At 42.8% G+C, this 22,627-nt stretch overlaps 2 protein-coding genes across 2 annotated transcripts; one reads left to right on the forward strand and one right to left on the reverse strand.

Moving 5' to 3' along the window:
* On the reverse strand, window positions 403-7,406 carry LOC109727509 (spidroin-1-like). Its single transcript, XM_020257653.1, has 2 exons — window positions 6,786-7,406; window positions 403-858 (listed from the first exon to the last, which is right to left on the reverse strand). The coding sequence occupies exons 1-2, from the start codon at window positions 7,404-7,406 to the stop codon at window positions 403-405; spliced, it is 1,077 nt and encodes a 358-aa protein (XP_020113242.1).
* On the forward strand, window positions 15,558-17,363 carry LOC109727519 (ribosomal RNA processing protein 1 homolog; the record flags this gene model as incomplete). Its single annotated transcript, XM_020257662.1, has 1 exon — window positions 15,558-17,363. A coding segment is annotated over one exon (1,512 nt), but the record flags the coding sequence as incomplete, so codon positions are not given.

The raw sequence follows: 22,627 nt of genomic DNA on the forward strand, positions 1-22,627 counted from the left end.
CCGCCGGCGAGCTCCTCCGGCCGCCGGAAATCCCTGCATCACCTCTCTTTCTCTCCCTTTTGGCCAACCCCTTCACCGCATTGTGGTTTGCGGACCCTGGTAGCCACCTAGCTCGAGCACCGTTGTCCCCTGGCCGTGGCCCAGCCTTCGGCGACTCCCCTCGTCGCCGCCGTCGTCCCTGCGCACCGCCGCCGCCGCCCAGACAGGCTGCGGCCAGATCTTGGCAGATCTGGCCCAGGAGCTTTAGCTCCCTGCTAGCACTGCCGCCGCCACCTTGGGACGGCCGAGACACCCTTCCTCGGAGCCCCGGCGACCTCCGCCGCCGGCCCCACCGTCAGCGCACGCCGCCGGAGCCGCCCCAGCTCTCTGCGGCCACCTGCATGCACCCAGGCCGAGCTCGGGTCACCCTTGCATCTGCGTGCCGCCACCGCTCCCTATCGGCCGCGCCGCCCTCTGGCGACCTCCGGCGACCTCGCGCGCGCCTCCCCGCCGTCCCCGCACGCCGCCGGCCGCCGCCCGAGCTCTCTGCGGCCGTCCCGAGCGCGTGCGGGCGCTGCTTGGACCAGTACGGCCTTCGAGGGCCGCCGCAGCCCACCGAGGGGTGCACCACCTTCCCCTCGGTCTCCGGCACCGGATCCTTGCCGCCCCGACCCCCTCCGGCCGCCGCCGCGCCGCCGGGAAGCTCGAACCCGAGAGGAACTTGGCGGCTTTGAGCTGCGCTGCCGCGCCACCGGCCACCTTCCGCCGCCGGCCAGCACCTTCCCCGGACCTCCCCGACCTGCTGCTCCCATCACTGGCCGGAGCGCCCGCCACCCGACCGCCGGCGACGAGCCCTAGCTCCCACTGGTCCGGTAAGCACTGTTTACATTGACATCACTGTAGTTTAGAGTTCCTGTCACCTTTCTGGTGATCCGAGGATACTTTGACACTCCGGGAAGTGAGCACGATGATCTCAGATTCGTGCTGAACATCGTACTCACCTCCGACAGGGTCAACGATGCCCTAGTTAGCGAATTAGAGGCGATCTTAGCGCTGTGCGCGCAATTTCACTAATTTTGCGTGGCCCGTGCGCGTGCCACAGTGGCCGGCAGTGCTCCGAAAGGTGAGCACGGCCTCCGGCACGCCGAGACCAGTCAGCGGGAGTCTCGTCTTGGCTGTTTGACTTCTGGTTTGCGTTGTCGGACCATAAAAGCGCCGAAATCGCATGAAATAATGCGATTTCAGGTATTCAGGAGGGCTTTTATGCATTTTGGTTCGTCGTAGCTGTTGTTGGCAGCAAGTGTTGGTTGAGGATAACCTCTAGACTGATTGTCCAAGGCCCCAGACCCTTACGAAGATCGAAAATGCTTCTCCGGTGCGTTTTTCGGCGAAATCCGCCGACGGAACGCGGGTTCGGTTCGGAATTATTCCGACGGTGCTTCGTGAGCTTTTGCGTAGTCGCTGAGCCTTGTTGGCTGGTCACTTGCGTCATTTCGAGAGTTCGGAAATGACGGGTGAGCGACGGTGGGTTCCGGTGTCGAATTAGACACTTCCGGGAACCTGAATCGAAACGATTATCGGACGATAATTGTTTCGACACGAGGAGTTGTGTTCGCTGCCATGATGCATGATTATTTATGTTTAGTGGCAGCTAGTGACTCGTAGCTCGAGTCGGTATGTTCCGGGACAGTTCGTGGCTCCCGGCGGAGTCCCCGTGCGATTACGGGACTTCCGGCGTATTACGGCGATCGGTTTGGGAAACCGATCTCCATGGGTTTGCTTGTAGGTTGTGGATCTAGTGATTATTAGCTGTGGGTTAGACACTAACCCGGTGGACCTTCCTTAGGTCCGGTTGACGTCCTTTTGCAGTCAGGAGACAGGCGCAGCATTTATACAGGTGGGTACTTCGATCCGACGTCGGTACAGTAGTGCACGCTCGGTGATGGTTTCCTACCTCTGTTCTCTCGTTATTATCTGGCATTTATATATATATCTTGATATATAGTATTGAGCTTGCATCCCCGTTATTTCTATTATACTCTACTCATATGTTTCTATGCTTAGTATCATGTGTAGAAGTAGAGTAGTTTATCCATTGTGATCCCGGTGACCTGATTGGTCGGTTCTCGTACTTTGTTTCGGTGACCTGATTGGTCGGTTCTCGTACCTCGTTCGGTGACCTGATTGGTCGGTTCTCGTACTTATATCGGTGACCTGGTTGGTCGGTTGTTGCATTATGTATTGGGTTGGTCTGTTTCTTGACTTCTGTCGTTCGATGACCTTTGAGGTCGGTGTACCCTGAGGGGTAGGATTGTCGGCTGGCGCTGACGGTAGTTCTGGACTATATCGAATACACTCCTGTGACCTATCGGTCGGTTCTTGCGTTCGTACTTTTAGTTGACATCGAGCAGTATCTACATACTATCTTTATTTACTCTGCCTGGTTGTTCTATGTGTAGTATCCTGTATAGGGGTAGAGTAGATGGCATTCGTATATACTATACTTGTGACCTGGTTGGTCGGTTCTCCTATTTGCATCGGTGACCTGTTTGGTCGTTCGTTACTTTCCGTACATTGACCTATCTCGGTCGGTTCACGTTGTTACTTGATGACCTACACGGTCGGTATGCCCAGAGGGGCAGTGATTGTCGGCTGATTGCCGACGGTTGGCTATTGATCATATCCGCATTGATCGCCACAGCTCGAGTGCATTTCACGTACACCAGCGGGTTGATCCCCCGCAGGAGGGTGTTCTTTTCCGGAAAAGTGGTCGTACATCCGACCCGTGAGCCCAGCGGTGTTCTCTTTGTGCTAGGGTTACATGCCAGGTGTGAGCAGGTAGTGGCTTTTGCCTGAGGTCCTGAGACCGACACGGCGGTTTAGATTGGGTACTTTTGGACTTCTCGTCCGGTTGACGCATATAGCTATAGTAGCGGTTGTTGCATATATACTTCTAGTTCTTTCTTTACAGTTGTCTTGCTACTATAGTTTTGATATCCTTGTATGCTTGCAGTTGTACATTACAGTAGCGGTAGTTGTGCTTTCATATATATATCTCATTCGTTCATTATCGTTGCTACTGTATTTTACTTACCCATACTGTTGTTTATCTCTTCCTGATCCGGTGAGTACTCCTCGCCTTCCTCGGCTTGCGGTACCCACTGGGAGGGAGACATGTTTACATGTTCTCACCTCCCCCACTATTTTTCAGGTATTACAGGCGTTGAGTTTTGGGACGAGACGTGAGGTACGTTCGTAGCGGTCGATAGAGCTTCTGACACAGGTTATCGGTTTAGTTTTATCCCTACTATTCTGTTGTTATAGCTTAGTCAGTTTATATGGTTCAGTATTTTTATTACATTGGAATATGTGGACTTTCATGAATGTAATAAAAGGATTTCTGGATTTGGTAAAATAAAAGGTTTTCTACCCCTCGTGGTAGCTTTTATAAAAGATAAAGGTTTTCGCGTATGGAACAGTTTTCAAAAGATTTTTCGTGGACTTTTGTTTAAACATCGAATGTAAAACTATGGTGTGAATGGTGAATGTATGAAGGTATAGCTATCTGTTTATTCATTTAGTTGTGGTTGTATACTGTTTGTACTTTTGTACTTGTGCGACGCCGTGCAAATACAGGGGAGACTCTATCCGTGTGAACAGTGGATTCCCTGTATTTGTGGCGGATCTGGCATACTCTGGGGTCAGGTTTTCAAAAAAAAAATTTAAACGCTTTTTCGCTGTGTTTCAATCAAAAAGGGGACCCCGGGGCGTGACAATATTATTATATTATCCGTGCATCGCACGAGTCAAATACTAGTTATTTTTCAAAATAAAATCACTATAAATCGGACCATGAGATTCAAGAAGGGAGTTTTTTTGGAACTTTTTTTTAAAAAAAAAAGTGAGAAGGTTGAAAAAAAAAGAAAAAGAAAGTAAAAAAAAAAAGAGCCTTAGGAGGAGGTGGTCCCGCACCTCCCTCTCTCTGGATCGGACAGAGAAAGAGAGGCGTGAGTCCCTCCCTTTCTCAGACCAGCAAAAAAATAAAAAAAAAAGCAAAAAAAAAAGAAAAAAAAGAGTGAAGGCACAACGACAACGACGGTGGCTGCGACGACTTCGACGACGACAACGGCGCACGAGGAGGCTGCTTGGCCTCTTCTTTCTTCTTCTTTTGCTCCAACGACGACAAATTGGTGTATACGTGCAAACGGTATAGTAGTGATCCTTTTATTGGTTTGATCAACACAACCGTCTTCGCGATAGATCAACCCGATCAAATCCGACATTGGATCGGTACTATATTGTGCGCGCGTATTCACTAAGCATCCGTCTCTCAAACATTGATGAAAGATCTATATGAACGTGCGAATGACGTGACGGCGAACCTCCAACCGATTTGATTGTGTGGCAGTCTTCGTGTTAGGCTCGACACGCTCAAATCGCTACAAAAAAATAATAATGATAATAAAATAAAATAAATATTTATCTTGGATCGCCGTCTTCGTGGTAGGCTAGATCCAATTTGGCTCTTCGTGATAGGCTTGACCTGAATTCGGTTCATTTGCCACGGGTCACCGTCATCGTGATAGGCGTGACCCGGGTCCAGTTCGATTAAACTGGGTCGCCATCCTCGTGATAGGCTTGACCCGGGTCCGGTTTAATAAATTGGGTAGCCGTCTTCGTGATAGGCTTGACCCGAGTTCGGTTTATTAAACCGGGTCGCCGTCTTCGTGATAGGCTTAACTCAGATTTGGTTCAGTAAACGGGGTCGCCATCTTCGTGATAGGTTTTACCCAGATTTGGTTCAGTAACTGGGTCACCGTCTTAGTGATAGGCTTGACCCAGGTCTGATTTATTAAGTCGGGTCGCTGTCTTCGTAATAGGCTTGACCAGGGTCCGGTTCAATAAGTCGGGACGCCGTCTTCATGATAGGCTTGACCCGAGTCCGGTTCATTAAGCTGGGTCGCCGTCTTCATGATAGGCTTGACCCAGGTCCGGTTCATTAAGTCGAGTCGATGTTTTCGTGATAGGCTTGACCTCAATTTGGTTCAGTAAACCGGGTCACCGTCTTCGTGATAGGCTTGACCCGGGTCCGGTTTATTAAGCCGGGTTGCCATCTCATGATAGGCTTGACCCGGGTTCAGTTCATTAAACCGGGTCGTCGTCTTTGCGATAGGCTTGACTCATGTTCGATTCAGTTAAACCGAATCGATTGCATAAATATTTGGTTTGAACTGAACCCAATATGATTGTGAGTTCAATTTGAATTTAATTAAAAAAAGGACGAGCTGAACCTAAGTCAAACTGGCTTGGATATAAACTCAAATTCAACCAACCCAAGTTAATGTCGGTGCACGCCAGTGATGGATCAAAAGTAAGTTAAAGCCCAAGTTGGTGAATCATATATGACATTGAGCCAAACTCACAACAGTGAACCGAATCCAATTGGGTTGAACTGAACCTAAGGAGGTGAACCGAACCTAAAACGATGAACCAAATCGACTAATAAGCCAGTTCAATTCAAATCATACTAAGATTCAAGAGGTTTGAATCAAACCAAATAATGAACCAGTTCGAGCCGATTCGAACTACAAGCTGGCTCAACTTGAACTAAACCACATGAGATTTAAGCTAAGCCGATCGAACTCACAACTTGTGTGACTCAAATAGAACCATAAAGGATTCGACTTGAACCTAAGTGGATCCGATCTGAACTGAACCATAAAGAATTCGACTTGAACTTAAGTGGATCCGATCTGAACCAAACCATAAAGGATTCGACTTGAACTTAAGTGAATTCGATCTAAACCAAACTGTAAGGACTGAGATTTTGACAGTGCATCTAAACTTTCTGTTGACGATGTTTATGTGTATAATTTAATTACATAAGCACTCGTCAAGTTTCAGGAGAAAATGAGCTAGAATGAAGAAGTTACGCGATTATTAGTTTTCACTTAAAGTGAATAGTAACCCGTTTTTTTCGGTGAAGCCACGGAGTAGAGTTGGCTTTCGGCGCATATCGAACTCCGTTCATAGTGATCCAATAGCTCGTTTCGACCGGTTCAGTTATTCTGGAACCAATGGCACTGACGGATTTTAGATCTGACGCACGATTTTCGAGAAAAAGAGATTTTATCGAAAAGAGGATTTTCGCTCTTTGTTGTTCTTGCATAATGAGACTCCTCGTGCTCTGTGTATGCGACCTAGAGTAAGGTGAGGAATGTTACATGTACCTACTAGTGGTAGGAGATTCAAATTTGAATTTGAATCTAGGATTTAGCGGGATTACACATTGGTATATGTGTGTGGTTTTTGGAAATTGGAGAGCGGGCGAGTTTCGTCGCGAATCCGTGATCGATCGATGTGAACCAAAATTGTATGTTTATGGTCCCCGTCGTGCTGAACGCGATTGCGCAATCCGTTCGGAATTCTGATGAACGGATTGCCGGATATCGCATGATGTTCAAAAAGGGGTCTAAAGTGACTAATTGGAATTCTCGCAAAAGTCCGCATATTTTATGTACCGAATCACACGAGATCGAATATGGAGGTGCGAATACGCGATTGTTACCCACTATGAAGGGCTGGGTAAGAAATACCAAGCTTCGGTGGACGTTTGTGCAAAATTGCACCTTGTATACAATGTGCATCTAGGGTTTCCATGCACGAAACCCTAGATCTACTCGACCCAGCGCCCCATCTGTGCCCTAGCCGCCATCTGCAGGTCCATGCCCTAGCAGTGCGTGCACCCCGGCCGTCGGCGAGCTTCCCCGACCGCCGGAATTGCTTGGTCAACCTCTTTCCTCCACCTTGCCACCACCCCCTCGGCCTTCAACATCAGAGAATGTCCAAGACACCCTAGGAAGCCTTTCCCTCGGCCGAGACCCTTTCCCGGTGCAGTCCCCGCCGACCTCCGCCGTCCCTGCGCCCCGCCGGAGCTGCCCGAACTCCCTGCGGCCAGCAGCAGTCGCCCAGGTCGAGCCTGGGTGATCCCTGCCACCGCGCGCCACCGTCGTTCCCCATCGGTCGCGCCGCCCTCCGGTGACCTCCGGCGTGCCCCCGCGCGCCATCGCCGCCGCTCCCGACGCCGCCGGCCGCCGCTCTCCCTCTCTGCGGCCGCCCAAACCTTGAACGGGCCGAGACCTGGCCTTCTCGACCATCGCGCGTCGCCGCCACCCGCAGCATGGCGCGCCGACCTTCCGCGACCTCCGGCGACGTGCCGCCGTCGCCCCGACATTCCTTCGGCCGCCGCCATGGTCGTCGCTACCTTTGGAGCCCGTGGTGAACCCGCGCGGGCTCGGTTTGGTCCAGCATCGCCGCCGCCGTCTTCCGCCGCCGTCCGGCGTGAGCACCGGCTCCGCCTGGCCAGCCGCACTCATGCGCCGCTGGCGCCCCCGCCCTCGGAGCTTCCTGTCGGCCGAACTAGGCATGTGCCCTCCTCGGGTTTGGGTGACTAGGGCATCAATGCCTGCCGTCGCCACCGCCTCCCGACGCCGGCCGACGCATCCCTTGGCCTCCCTGCATCACCTGAACCCTCCTGCCGCCGGCTCTCCCGCCGTCCGGCCGCCGCCGGGCAGCCCTAGCTCTCCCCTGGCCGGTAAGCTTGATTTCAACCTTTCTGCGCATAGTCTCCTGTTTAGATCACTGTTTCGGTGACCCGGGGCTGTTCCGATACCCCCGGAGGTGAGCACAGTGATTTTCAGTCAGTTCTGATCACAATGCTCACCTCACTTAGGGTCAGCGAGCTCCGGATGAGTTAGTTACATGTGTTTTAGTTTCAGTGCGTGCTGTTTCATTGAACTTCATGTCGCTCGTGCGCGTCCCACGGTGGCCGAAATTGCTCCGAAAGGTGAGCATGGCCTCCGGCACGTCGAAACCTGTCAGTGGGTATCTTGGCTCGGCTGATTGACCTCTGGTTTGCGTGGACGGACCATAAAAGCGCCGAAATCGCATGAAATAATGCGATTTCGGGTAATCGGGAGGGCTTTTATGTATTTTGGGTTGTTGCGGCTGCTGTGGGCAGCATGGATGAGCTGTGGGTGACCTCTGGACTGATTGTCCAAGGCCCCAAACCTTTGCGAAGATCGAAAATGCATTTCCGGTGCGTTTGTTGGCAAAATCCGCCGACGGAACACGGTTTTAGTTCAGAATTCTTCCGACGGTGCCTCGTGAGCACTTGTTGAGTCGCTGAGCCTTGTTGGCTGGTCACTTGCGTCATTTCAAGGGTTCAGAAATGACGGGTGAGCGACGGTTGGTTCCGATGTCGAAATAGACACTTTCTGGAACCCGGATCCGAACGATTATCTGACGATAATTGTTTGGAGGCAAGATTTTGGGTTTGCTGCCAAGACATCTTATTTGATGTGTTTTGTGGCAGCGGGTGACTCGTAGCATGAGTCGGTGCGTTCCGGGACATTTCAGTGGTCCCGACAGAGTCCCGGTACGATTTTCGGGACTTCCAGCGAGTTACGGTAGTCGGTTTTGGGAAACTGATCTCCGTGGGTTTGTTAGTGGGATTATGATGTAGTATTTCTTAGTTGTGGGTTCGACACTAACCCGGTGGACCTTCCTTAGGTCCGGTTGATGTTCTTTCGCAGTCAGGAGACAGGCGCGACATTCGTACATATAGGTACTTCGATCCGAAGTCGGTACAGTGGTGCACTCTCGGTGATATCCTTGTATCCCTGTTCTTCTGTTATTACTATTGCGTAGTATAGCACATTGAGCCTTGCACCCCTATTGTTTACATCGTACTCTACTCGCTATTTGCATGATTAGTATCCTGAGTAGGAGTAGAGTAGTTATACCATGTTTCCTTGTTGCTCTACTTAGCTATTCTGCATATCCTGTATCATGTTTAGAGTAGAGCGGTTTCGTGATTTCTAGTGAGATCGGTGACCTAGTCGGTCGGTTCCTTGACTCCTGTCGTTCGATGACCTATGAGGTCGGTGTACCCTGAGGGGTAGGATTGTCGGCTTGTGGCTGACGATAGTTTCAGATTATATTGATACACTCTTGAGACCTATTGGTCAATTCTTGCATTTATAGTTTAGTTGACCCATTGAGCAGTATTTGCATATCTTTGAGAGGATGTTGAGTTGTTCCATCCTAGTTGACCTGAGTGGTCGGTTCTTATACTTCCTTACAGTTGGATGACCTTTTGGTCGGTTAGCCCTGAGAGGCGGTGATTGTCGGCTGGTTGCCGACGGTTGGCTATTGATCATATCTGCATTGATCGCCACAGCTCGAGTGCATTTCACGTACACCAGCGGGTTGATCCCCCGCAGGAGGGTGTTCTTTTCCGGAAAAGTGGTCGTACATCCGACCCGTGAGCCCAGCGGTGTTCTCTTTGTGCTAGGGTTACATGCCAGGTGTGAGCAGGTAGTGGCTTTTGCCTGAGGTCCTTAGACCGACACGGCGGTTTAGATTGGGTACTTTTGGACTTCTCGTCCGGTTGACGCATATAGCTATAGTAGCGGTTAGTTGATTATATACTTACAGTTCTTTCTTTACAGTTGTCTTGTACTATAGTTTGATATCCTTGTATGCTTGCAGTTGTACATACAAGTTAGCGTAGTTGTGCTTTATATATATATATATATATATATATATATATATATATATATATATATTATTATTATATACTAATATATATATATATATATATATCTCATTCGTTCATTATTGTTGCTACTGTATTTCACTTACCCATACTGTTGTTTATCTCTTCCTAATCCGGTGAGTACTCCTCGCCTTTTTCGGCTTGCGGTACTCACTGGGAGGGGAGACATGTTTACATGTTCTCACCTCCCCCACTATTTTTCAGGTATCGCGGGCGGTGAGGGTTGAGACGAGACGTGAGATACGTAGCGGTCGATAGAGCTTCCGACCCAGGTTATTCGGTTTAGTTCTACCCTTACTATTATGTTGATATAGCTTAGATAGTTTATATGGTTCAGTATATTTTATTACATTTGAAAATATGGGTTTTCATGAATGTAATAAATGGATTTGTGGATTTTGTGAAATGAAAAGGTTTTCTACCCCTCGTGGTAGCGTTTTTAAAGAATAAAGGTTTCCATGTAGGAAACAGTTTTCAAAAGAATTTTCTGTGAATTTATGTTAAATATTAAATGCAAATCTGTGATGTGAATGGTGAATGTATGAATGTATGAATGTATAGTTATTTCTATATTCATTTAGTTGTGGTTGTATCCTGTTTGTACTGTTGTACTTGTGCGACGCCGTGCAAATACAGGAGAAACTCTGTCCGTGTGAACAGTGAAATCCCCGTATTTGTGGCGGATCTGGCATATTCTGGGGTCAGGTTTTCAAAAAAAAAAAAATAGACGCTTTTTTCGCTGTGTTCAAACAAAAAGGGACCCCGGGGCGTGACACAAACCATAAAGGATTCGACTTGAACCTAAGTGGATCCTATCTGAACCGAACCATAAAGGATTCAACTTGAACCTAAGTGGATCCGGTTTGAACTGAACCATAAAGGATTCGACTTGAACCTAAGTAGATCCGGTTTGAATCGAACCATAAAAGATTCTACTTGAACCTAAGTGATCTGATCTAAACCGAACCATAAAGGATTCAACTTGAACCTAAGTGATCTGATCTAAACCGAACCATAAAGGATTCAACTTGAACCGAAGTGGTTTCAATCCGAACAGAAGCACAGGAGGTTCGAGCCAAGTTGAACCGAACTACAAGTCAGTTTGATTTGAACCAAATCATAAAGGACTCAATTTGAACGGAAGTGGTTTCAATCTAAACAGACTCAATTTGAACCGAAGTGGTTTCAATCTAAACAGAAGCACAGGAGGTTCGAGCCAAGTTGAACTGAACTACAAGCCAGTTTGACTTGAACCAAATCATAAAGGATTCAACTTGAACGGAAGTGGTTTTAATTTGAACAGAAGCACAGAAGGCTCGAGCCAAGCCAAGTCGAACCAATTATGAGCCGATTCAACCCAAACTAAACCATAAAAAGATTCAACTTGAACCGAAGTGGTTTCAATCTGAACAGAAGCATAGGAGGTTCGAGCCAAGTTGAACCGAACTACAAGCCGATTTGACTTGAACCAAATAATAAAGAATTTAACTTGAACTGAAACCAATTCAACCTGAATGGCACCACATGAGATCTGAGCCGAGCCAACCATGAACCAGTCAACTCAAACTGAAAGACGAAAAGGTTGCAAGTCAAGCCGAACCAAATCATAAGCCGAGTTCAACTCAAACAGAAGCACGGGAGGTTCAAGTTGAGTCAAGTTGAACCATACATGCTGGTTCAACCTAAACAGAACCATAATAGGATTTAACTCAAACCAAGTGGTTTCAATTTGAACTAAATCACAGAGGAGGTCCGACCCAAGTTGAACCGAACTACAAGCTGATTTGACCTAAACCAAATCATAAAGAATTTAACTTGAACCAAAGTTGGTTCAACTCAAATAGAACTAAGATAGTTCCAAATCGAGAAAAATAGAGCTGCAAGCTAGCTCAATCTGAACTGAATAATGGAATGTCTGAGCTAAGCCGAACCAAACTATAAGTTGGTTCAACCCGAGCGGAACCACAAGAGGATCGAGCCAAATCAAACCGAGCATAAACCAGTTCAATTTAAAGCAAACTTGGAGAGAGTAATAAGTCGATTCGGCCCAAACCAAATGCAAAAGGGTTCCAACCCAAGGCGAACCACAAGATCTCAACTCGAATAAAAAACAGACCAATCTCGAACCAAATCATAAAGATTCAATCCGAATCAAACTAAAGTATAAGAAGGGCTAAGTTGAGCCGAACCATAAGGACTTGACCTAATTAAATTCAAATGAATCTCGAACTACATCATAAAGGTTCGACCTAGACCCAAACCAAACTCAAAAGGGATAAACCAAGTGAAAAACCTAAGGCGGCTCAGCCCAAATCAAATACAAAATGATCAAGCCAACTCGACCTAAATCCAACCTAAGCAAAAGTCCAATTTATTTCGGGCTATAAATAAAATCCAAAATTCACAAATAAAATCCCAAAACCCAAGGTCCACAAATAAAATCCAAAACCCAAAGTCCACAAGTAAAAACTCAAAACATAAAGTCCACAAATAAAACCCAAAATTCAAAGTCCACAAATAAAACCCACAATTGCAAAGTCGCTAAACTAACCCATCAAATGAAACGACTGTAAAGTCGCTAAACTAAACAACCAAACGACCGCAAAGTTGCTAAACTAAACAACCAATCCAAACAACCACAAAGTCGTTAAACTAAACTAAACCCAAATTCATACGACCATAAAGTCGTTAAACTAACATGACCGCAAAGTCGCTAAACTAAACAATCCAAACTCAAACCGACTGCCATGTCGTTAAACTGAGCAACTCAACTCAAACTGACTGTCATGTCATTAAATTGAGCAACTCAGCTCAAACTAACCGCTATATCCTTAAATTGAGTAACTCAACTCAAACCAATCGCTATATCGTTAAACTGAACAACTAAACTTCAATCCGACCGCCATTTTGTTAAACTGAGTGCCTCAGCCTAAAGCCGACCGTCATGTCGTTAAACTGAGTGCCTCAGCTTAAAGCCGACCACTATGTCGTTAAACTGAGCGCCTCAACTCCAAGCCTACCGTCATGTCGTTAAACTGAGCACCTCAACTTCAAGTCGACTGTCATGTCATTAAATTGAGTACCTCAACCTAAAGCCGACCGTCATGTCGTTAAACTGAGCACCTCAACCTCAAGCCGGCTATTATGTCGTTAAACTAGGCATCTCAACTTCAAATCACTAAGTCGCTAAACTGAGCAAATTAAATTTAGACTCAACCCAATCTGACCGTCAAGTCGTTAAACTGAGAAAATCAAGTTTAAATCATTTAACCGCCAAATCACTAAATTGAGTAAATCTGACTGCCAAGTCGTTTAACTGAGCAACTTAATTCTAAATGACCGCCAAGTTCATAAACTGAGCTTTTCACCAATATACAGTAGGGGTATGCCCCTGTTTAAGCCATGTACTTGAAAATTATATAAATACAAGTTCATCTCTATACTATAGTCTTTTTCTATTATCGATATTAAATTTGGTCTCTTAATCGAGGGCTCCTTAACACTGAAAGTGTGGGGTAATTCAGTAATTCTTGAGTCTGTTGGAAGCCATGAACCTATAATCTTGATTTTAAAATAAAACATAAATAGATATAATCTCTACTATAGATGAACACTTGCCGGAGAAAAGCTTGCAGCGGGGCCAGTTCGTTCGTGGCAGTAGACAGTTATAGTGATGCTAGGGCTAGAGTAGTTCTATGATGGATATACCCCCCCTAGGAACGAGGCCTCACAATTGATATTAGAGTTAATCACTAGCCAGAAATATAAAATAAGTCTTGGTTCGGCTAGGTCATACAGCAGGTAGAGCGCGACTCCTTAGCTAACAACCGTTATAGATGGAGCACGCTCCTCATAAGGTCGGCTAAGACTAGCGAAACGAGTCTCATAGGGCATAGTACTTGTGAATGTCTTGAACCTAATGAGAACGTCATCATTAAAAGGGGATAAAAAAATGACATCATAGGATTTGGAATAGTCACATGTACCATTTTAATTGGGCGAAATAGAAGAGGCACTTTTATACATAATCTAAGAAAATTGGGTGTGAAGTGGATCGTTTCTTCTCTCCTCACCTACACACATGACCTGTCACAACGCGCGGACTGTATACTAATAAGACATAATAAGGCTCCCAACTGGAAAAAAAAAATCAAACTACACTACACTCTCGGCTGTATGTTATATGATCTGGCTTGAGAGAAATAACGTGATGTTTAGAAACACTAGCTCAGAACAGATTCAAGTTTTTACGCAGAACCACCATCTTGGAATCTCTTCTCACCATCTTTCTTCTTTTCTTTTTTTTGGTCACTCCTGTTAGCCTTTTGTAACTTTTTTTTTAATTCCCTAATAATGGCTTTAGTTACCCCACTTCTATCGTTAAGCTTATTAACCTTGATGAATGTAGCGAGCACCTTTCTATATTTTTTTCAAAAAAGCCCATAATTATTAAGTTCGAAACAGGAAAACGTGGAAAGAAGGAAACCGATAAAAAAGCTCCATTGAGACAAAATCAATAGCCTAGTTGGTTCAAATCCATAACAGCTATGATCCCTAACTTCATCTCAAAGCCCGATTACGATGGACCACCTGTGCTTTGAGCATTGATGTTGATAATTATAGTGTAAAGTAATTGGAAAGGAGAGAACAGATAAATGAAAATGAAAACTACAAGATTTTTTTTTTTTTTTGAGAGACGTGCTACGCGCTTCATTTATTTCATTTAGAAATAAACTTAGCTGGAAATGTGAATCAACTAGGATTCGAACTTGGGATATCGAGTACCAACCACCAAGTCCTTTGCCACTTGCTCTAGAAACGGTCGGTGGCAAAAGGGCTTGGTGGTGGATACCTGACCTAAGTTCGAATCCTAGTTGATTCACATTTTCAGCTAAATTTATTTTTAAATAAAATAAATGAAGCGGGTAGCATGCTACATTTCTCTTTAAAAAAAAGAAAAAAAAGAAAACTACAAGAAAAATGAATTTGCGAGTAAAATTCTACTTGAGTTAGAGCTTCTCTACATTACTAAATCGAATGGCAAAGAAGAAATTGAAATACTAACTAGAAATTGAAATACTAGCTATATTTTCTTTGAAGGGTGTGAATTATATACTCATCTATTTTGAAATGGTATATATAATTCACACTTATTTTGCATGTAAGGTTTTGTTTGGGATTGGAGGAAGATTGCGTTACGTGCGGTGAAAAAGTATGTTGGAAAAATATTCTGTTTGTTTTCGTACATAATATTGTGTTCCGCATATCGCGATAAGTCGGTTACGATATATTTTCTGCAGCCCCATTGGAGAACGCAAAAACATATCTCTATATGCTTTTTTTTTTTAATTTTATTTTATCTAATAACGTTTGATAGACCTTAATACCAAACTAAGCCTAAGTAGGTCTCCGAGTAAATTTGTTTCAAATTAAATTTCTTGACTTTGACCCAATCAGTTTGACATTGCCGGTAGTACAGATCAACTTAGTGTTTGTTGACGCATAACAGACTGGGCACTTTTTAGGAAACAAATAGCAATTTTACAGGCAAGATGCACATATATATTTTCTAGTTATAATTTAAATTGGAAAATGCCTGCAATTCTTCACAATAGTTTTAAAAAAATATTATTAATAAATTGACAACTATGATATATAGGCTTATAATTGGCTTACAATATACTCTAAACTATAAGATAAATTATTATATATATTTCTAATTAAAGTATATTATAAAATAGTTAATTATAATAAATTAGGATTCATATTTAAAAAAAATTAAAAATAGGACAATGCGGAAATTGGCGAGCATATTTCTATACCAAATTAGAGGAATAATAACAAGTGAACGGCTCGGCTCGGAAGAGGTATCGTCACTCCTATGAATCCGCTCCTCCGCTCACTAGTCACTACTCCGTTCGATCAAGCGCCTGTAGGGTTTTGAACTTTCTACTAATTTATCTCCGCTCCTTCCTCCTCCCCCCCCGCCCCCAACGCCTTCCTCCTCTCCTCCCCCCCGGCCCAGTCCGACCTCGCCGCCCGCTTCTTCTCCGCCTTCCTCCTCACCCTCCGCCGTGAGTGGCCCGGCATCGACTTTCTCCGCCTCGACAAGTTCTACCTCCTCAACCGTCGCTTCCTCCACCACCTCTTCCTCCTCCTCCGCACCCGCCGCTGGGACCCCGACCTCTCCTCCCGCATGATCTCCGTCCTCTCCGACACCTCCCTCCTCCCCGTCGATAACCACCCCGCCAATGGCGTCGGCTACCACATCGCCGAGGCCTTCCTCGAGGAGCTCGGCGACTTCCTCCCCGTCGCCCCCGAAACCCTCGATTTGCTCCTCAAGCCCTTCTTCTCCGTCTTCCAGAAGTCTTCCGATAAGGTCCTGGTGAACAAGATCAAGCTGAACTTGTTCGAGAGATTGCTTCAGAACGGCGCGAAGCTGCTGAGTCTCGCGACGGCCGGGGAGCAGGCGGAGCCCAAGAGCGATGTTGAAAGGTTTGGTAGGATAGCTCTGTCGGTGGGCTTCTCGAAGAGGTTCTTCGAATTGGGGTCGGCTCCGGAGACTCTGCAGGCGAACAGGAAGGTCCTGTTCGGTTTGCACGAGAGCTTTCTAAAATTGGAAAAAGATCTGGAAAAATCTGGGGTTTGCATTTCGATTGAGATTCCAGAGAATGGTGATTCGGAGAAGGTGCCTGAGTCATCGGCCGCAAAGAACGGTGGTGAAGGATCAGATGAGAAGCCATCCAAGAAGAGGAAGAAGTTGAAGAAAGCATCTGATGGTGACGATAAGAAGTTAAATGCCAAGAAGAAGAAGAAGAAGAAGAGTAAGAGCCTGAATTCGATGGATTTTGTTGCTGACGATAGTGTTGCTGAACAGAGTAATAACGAAGCTGCTAACATTGAAGCTAGCGGTACTGAAAATAATGAAAAACCTAACGAAGATCCAATGGAGGGTGCTAATCTGATAACTTTTGATGAAGCTGTGATCTCTAATCTTCAGAAGCAGTTCGAGAAAGCTGCTGCAGAAGCTGGAATGGTGAATGGAAATGTGAAACCGAGCACTCCACAGACCACACCGGTAAATGGAGCTGTGGTGAAGAAGAGAAAAAGAGCAAAAAGTGCTGATGGAAAGGCCATCGCTAATGGCACTGATGCTAGTGGTGGAAACACTGTTGGAAAAAGCGGGGATAAGAGTGTTAAGAAGGTTAGGTTTTCGATGAAGAGCAATTTGGTGTGGAAGCCACACAGCCCTTTGCCACCTCAAAGTTTGAGGTTGCCGCCATCCGCTACTCCGAGAGGTAGTGCCCTCAAGAAAGGGGTTGCGCCAGGACCCATTAAAGAAACCCCTTCAGTTTCGAAGATGAAAAAGGGTAAGGCGAAGGCTAGCTCTGCGAAGAAGAACAGGATGGGCTCAAAGAGTCCCTCTTCAGCGGTGAAGCGCCTTCGGAAGTTGCAAAGCCTTTCTGCGTGAACTCGCATACTTGTGATGGTTGTATTTCATATTTCCACCTTTTTTTATAGTCTGTGTTCTTTTCACCTTTATTGTTTCCGATGACTTTAAACTTTCCCCCATTTCCTTGCTTTTCGATTGTCTTATGCTTCTATTAGTATATGCATGTTTTCTCCTTTGATGAATCATGGTATGTTCTTTGCGGTACATACCATAATCCTTTTTTTCCAAGTTATGGAGTAAAATTGTTCTTGATTGTTTAAGCACCTATGCTTATTCTAACTTCTATGTTGAACATGCCATCCTGTTCCTTAATTATCTGTTATATTTTTCGTGGATATCGAGATTTTAAATGATTTTGGCATTTTCATTTTTTGTTTTACTATGAAAATTTAGGAAGAAACTCAGTTGTTACTGAGAAGGTCAATTCATTTTGAGAAAAGAATGATAGAGATTTAGGGTACTTTCTTCATTAAGTTTATGCTTAGTAGTATTTATTTCCTCAGAATTATTTGCTTCTTGTCTAGCGATCATTTGAGACATGATTGCAGGACAGGCATGTTAACCACTGCTTAGAATAGGTCAATTCAGCTGATACTCAATTTCAAGCTGGAGCTAATTGCAGCTCTATTGGTTATCTTAGTTGTACTTGTTGAAATTGGTGTACTTGTAGAGCTTAGATTATTCCAACAAATTATAGCCAAAAGTAAGTTCACAATTACCATAAAGATGCTAAACAAGAGAGAGTTTTGGCATAAATCTTATATAGTTGATTAAAGTAGTATTACTTTAATTTGGTCCAATTTCTATGGTATTAACTATAGAAATTTTGATTAGAAGGAAAGTCTTATATGTACAGGATCTAAATACATATGCAAATTCAAAGTGCTATTTTAGGCACTGGTTTGGGCAATAACAGAGTGATAACTTGTCCTGCATATTCTGCCAAACTCAACCAGAAGCAAAAAATGAAGAAGAGAAAAACAAGGAGAACTGCTTTTAGTTAAACTGTTTTATTGTAGGATATCTTGGGAACAACTGTTATGGTCGGCCCCTTTAGTAACACTACCCTCACTTTATCCTAGTTACCTTGAAAGAATCACAATTCTCAATGTTCGTTATGGATATACCGGTGATCATTGCAAATTTAAAGTGCTGCAATATAATATCAAACACCAAGTTGACTTAGTTTCTAGTAATCAACTGATAGCATGACAATCCAGTATAGAAAGAGTAAGCTGTTATGCTTTATAAAAGACTAGGCCAAATTATGCCCCGTATTTTTGATAATCTGTTAAATTGTCGAGTACTCATTTACAAGGGGACATTGAAGTTATAAGGCTAATATCAAACACAAAGTTGCTATGGAGGGTTCATCATTAGAGTTTAAACTAGAAAGTTTAGCGACGTCATGTCAAACTTCATTATCCTTGAGATTGATTATGTTGGTTTTAGCAAAATACCGAAAAGCAAGGAGGGGGAAATAAGGTTTTAAAGTCTCATGCTTATGGTCGACTGGCTTCTTGACGGGCAGTATTTTGTTATTTTTTCTGATTTCTTGTGATTTTCTTGGGATTGTAAGGTGATTTTGTGGGAAACTTCTTGGGACATTATGCGGACCATTTATAAGGATATTGATTTTGCTTAAGATTCAGTGCTATTGATGATTCTTCTTGTGGGTTGGAGGATTGTTGAGGCTTTTAGTGTAGATTTTCTAACATAGGCATATTACATGTGTTATGATCTCCGTATGCTGTATGCTGTTCATTCTTAGAATAACTGCTATGTTTATTTGTAATTAGGCCTGTGATCATCCAGAAAGCTTGCTTTACCTTTTTCATGCATTGATGATATATGCTTTCCGTATGGCATTCACTCTCAAAATAACTGCTTTGTTTATTTGCAAATAGATCTGTGATTAGTTGCAGTTTCTTAGACTTTATACCTGTCCCTAAACACTGTTTGTCTTCTCCGATCAGTTGTGAGAATTTTTGATATGCAAATTCTATTCTAGCTTCTATTCGCAATGATGACCCTCTTGTGAATGTGTTTAAACTTTTAATACAACTTCTTCATAATTGAACTTGTCTTCATGAAATTGATCCAACCATTCATTATTTTGAAAGTCTCTAATTGCTGCCGCATCTGTTTATGTTCAGATAATGCATTTATAGGTTCATATCAGTTAATGCATATGGTTGTACTTTATAGCTTTACATGTTCTCTTGATTATGATTACAAAGCATGTTGTATAAATGCATTGGAGCATGATGTAGTTTTGGTAAAAAAATATACAAACCCAAGCTAAACTATCAGCCATTGGCCAAAAGGGTAGTTAAATTGTAATTGTTTGGATACCTGGAATATCCTTTTTGAAATTCTGCTATAGTAGTTCACCAGCAGGAAACTGGGGTTGCTGTTGGAAATACGGGCCACTGATTACGCGAGTTCATGTAAAAACTGTGTGATCAGAGATTTAAGTCATGTGAGAACCGTGTTTATGTGACACACATTATCAAATGTGCTGTTATCTCTGATCTCCTGCCCTAAGTTTTCACCCCTAAGCTCTGAACGTTGACAGCCAAGGCCTTGTTTCGTGTTGTGTCTGTTTTTTATTTCTGTAAATAGAATTTTGTATATAAAATTGTGTTAGAGTGGTAGGTGGATTGTTTGCAATCCTCTCATCCAATATATTTATTTGGCAATAAAAAATAAAAACTTAAAATAACTTATTATTATTATTATTATTTTTTAGACAAGTTGTCACCTATCACATAGCCAGATGTATTTTAAGCTAACCAATTGTAACAACAATAGAAAATTTTCTTCTAATGCATCAAATTATATAGAATTAGTGTTTTAAAAAAATAAAAAAAGTGATAATGATACCAAACGAGGCCTAAGGTTCCTGTTTACAAATAGCTCTGTATTTGAGGCAGCCTTCATCCTGTTTAACCATTAATTTGTTCTTACTGTTTAGCTTAATCTTGTCATTTGTTACAATTTAGAGTTCTATTACTTTGATCGTGATTAGTGCTATCTACTATGATTCTATATGTTTCCTTATAATTTGCACTTGATGGTTATGATGTTACTTTTGTTCACGTAATTGAGGTTACAGAAAATCACATTGATGATCTGCTCCCTATTGTTATTGTTTATCAGCTGTTGGTTATATTTATACAACTGTGATGCAAATTCGAGGCAATGAATTTATTGCCGAGCTCTATCGTAGGTAGATAGTTGTCAATTAGTCATATAAGGGACTCATATGAGGCCCTATAACTCGTCACTTCTTAGGAAGATGCGCTTGCGTGCTACTTTTATGTTAGTCTTTTTTGCTAGTGAGTGTCTGTTTAGGCTTGCTTGTGTGTTTCTCACCTCTAACAGAGCATTTGGCAAACAGAATAGTCTGGAGCTTGTTGTGGCCAGAAGCTAAAACAAGATTCTAGACTCTAAAAAGAAGCCGTGCCTATTTGGAGTCTGTACTCCAGCTGTACAGAGTTTCGTTGTTGGGGGGAATTTAATTTTTTCTTCTGCAGTGGTCATGGACTTGGCAAATATTCAATTCGCTAGCTGAGTATGAAATTTCCCCATCTATTATTAAAAAGTTTGGTAAAATTATATATGAGTGCTTGATTGATTCATAAAGTAGTTTGTTTGAGATGCGTACCACATCTGATGTGTTTCCTCATCTTGCCATTCGCTTGCTTTGCTTGTCTATCAAACGTCCTGGCATTCTGAATTTTGTGTTTTTTCTACGAGTTAGTTGGTTAGCTGTAATGAATATGTAAGAACAAACTGCTAAAGATTAGCTTATTAGAAACTTCACCCCCTTCCGAAAATGTTCCAAATTGCTTGTCTCTGATCGTATGTACTTACTCTCAAATGCTTTGCACTGGAGAAGGTTAATTTAGAAAAGATGATGAAAAAGAAATGCAGAAGTTGAAGAAAGTTACCAATTCCATCAGCTAAAATGTGGAAACTTTGGAATAAGTAGGAAAGAATGTCAGCATGTTTCTGTCTCCATTGAATATTGATGACAAATATTTTTGCTCTGTTTAAAAATGTTAGATTTTTTTTCATTCATGCATCTTACCTTTGAGTCCTTAATCTACCTATTATTATTATTACTATAGACTAAAGGGTGTGGAGTGGGTCTTCATTTGTGGACATGTGTTCCGACCATTTTCGGTGCGTCTGCTGTACCATAGACCCAATAAAAAAAAAATCATTTTTGTGTCAATAAATATGTTTAAAACTTATAGTTTTAATCCATAAATATTTGAAATGTTATACAACACACTTAATAAATTAAAAATTGATTTAAAGTTTCTTATAATTGATTTTTGGAAGTATCATGTCACTTGGTACACCATGAACTGCCCCATGGAGGTTTTTTTGGTCGGCTCATGTCACTCTTTCAGTTCCAATGCACCCAATGCATGGAAGATCTAACAAGAAACTCATTAGTTTTACTTCAATAAATACTAGTTAAGGCACCCATGCTATGCAACGGGTTCATTTACCTTCTTTATAAATAATTAATAAATAATATATTAGCAACGGGTTCATTTATCTTTTTTATAAATAATTAATAAATAATTAAATATATTTTTTATAAAGTAAATAATAATAAGGAAGTTTTAGAAACATTTTCACATGCGTTCAATTGTATCAGATATGCAAATTTTGATTACAAACAATAATACTGGTCTTAACATCCGTTCGGGTTCAGATCGTAAATTCATAAGTTTGTGTTTTAATTATAATAAAATTTTAAAATATATAATTATTTATGCCTAGTTTTTAAATATGTTAGATGGTATGTATTAAATATTAATTTTTTTTTTGAGAGATAAGTAGCACGCTACCCACTTCGTTTATTTCATTTAGAAATAAACTTAGCTGGAAATGTGAATCAACTAGGATTCGAACTTGCGAACTTGGGTACCAACCACCAAGCCCTTTGCCACTTGCTGTAGGGACGGTGGGTGTATTAAATATTAATTTTAATTTTATAATTATTTAGATATAAATAATCTACTTTTATAAAAAACACTACAATTAAGTTTTTTTTAAAATATATTTAATTACAACAATTACATAAAATATATTAACTAAATATATAAAGCTAAGCAAAACATTCAAAAATCATTAATAATAAATTTAAATTTAAATTTATTTTTTGTATGTGGCCAATAATACTCTAAAATAAGAAGAGTTAGAAAAGGAAAAAAAAATCAAAAAAGAGAGAGAGATAGGATGGGTCCCACAGGAAAAAGCAAAAAAAAAAAAAAAAAGGGCTTTTTTTGACTGACAAATTTTATTTGTAAAAATAGCCCCGTCCAAAAATTATTTGCAAAAATGGCCCTGCCCCTGCCACGCCAGCGCCACGTCAGCGTCACGCGGGCAGGGCGGGCCAGCGTGTTTAAGTTGAACACGGTGAACCATTCACCGTGTTCAATACAAAATTTTTGTATTGGATACGGTGAATGGTTCACCGTGTCCAATACAAATACCCAACAATGACTAAGTTGGAGATATTTGTATTAGACACGGTGAATCATTCACCGTGT

This window comes from Ananas comosus, linkage group 2, assembly GCF_001540865.1.
Source record: "Ananas comosus cultivar F153 linkage group 2, ASM154086v1, whole genome shotgun sequence".
NCBI lineage: Eukaryota > Viridiplantae > Streptophyta > Magnoliopsida > Poales > Bromeliaceae > Ananas > Ananas comosus.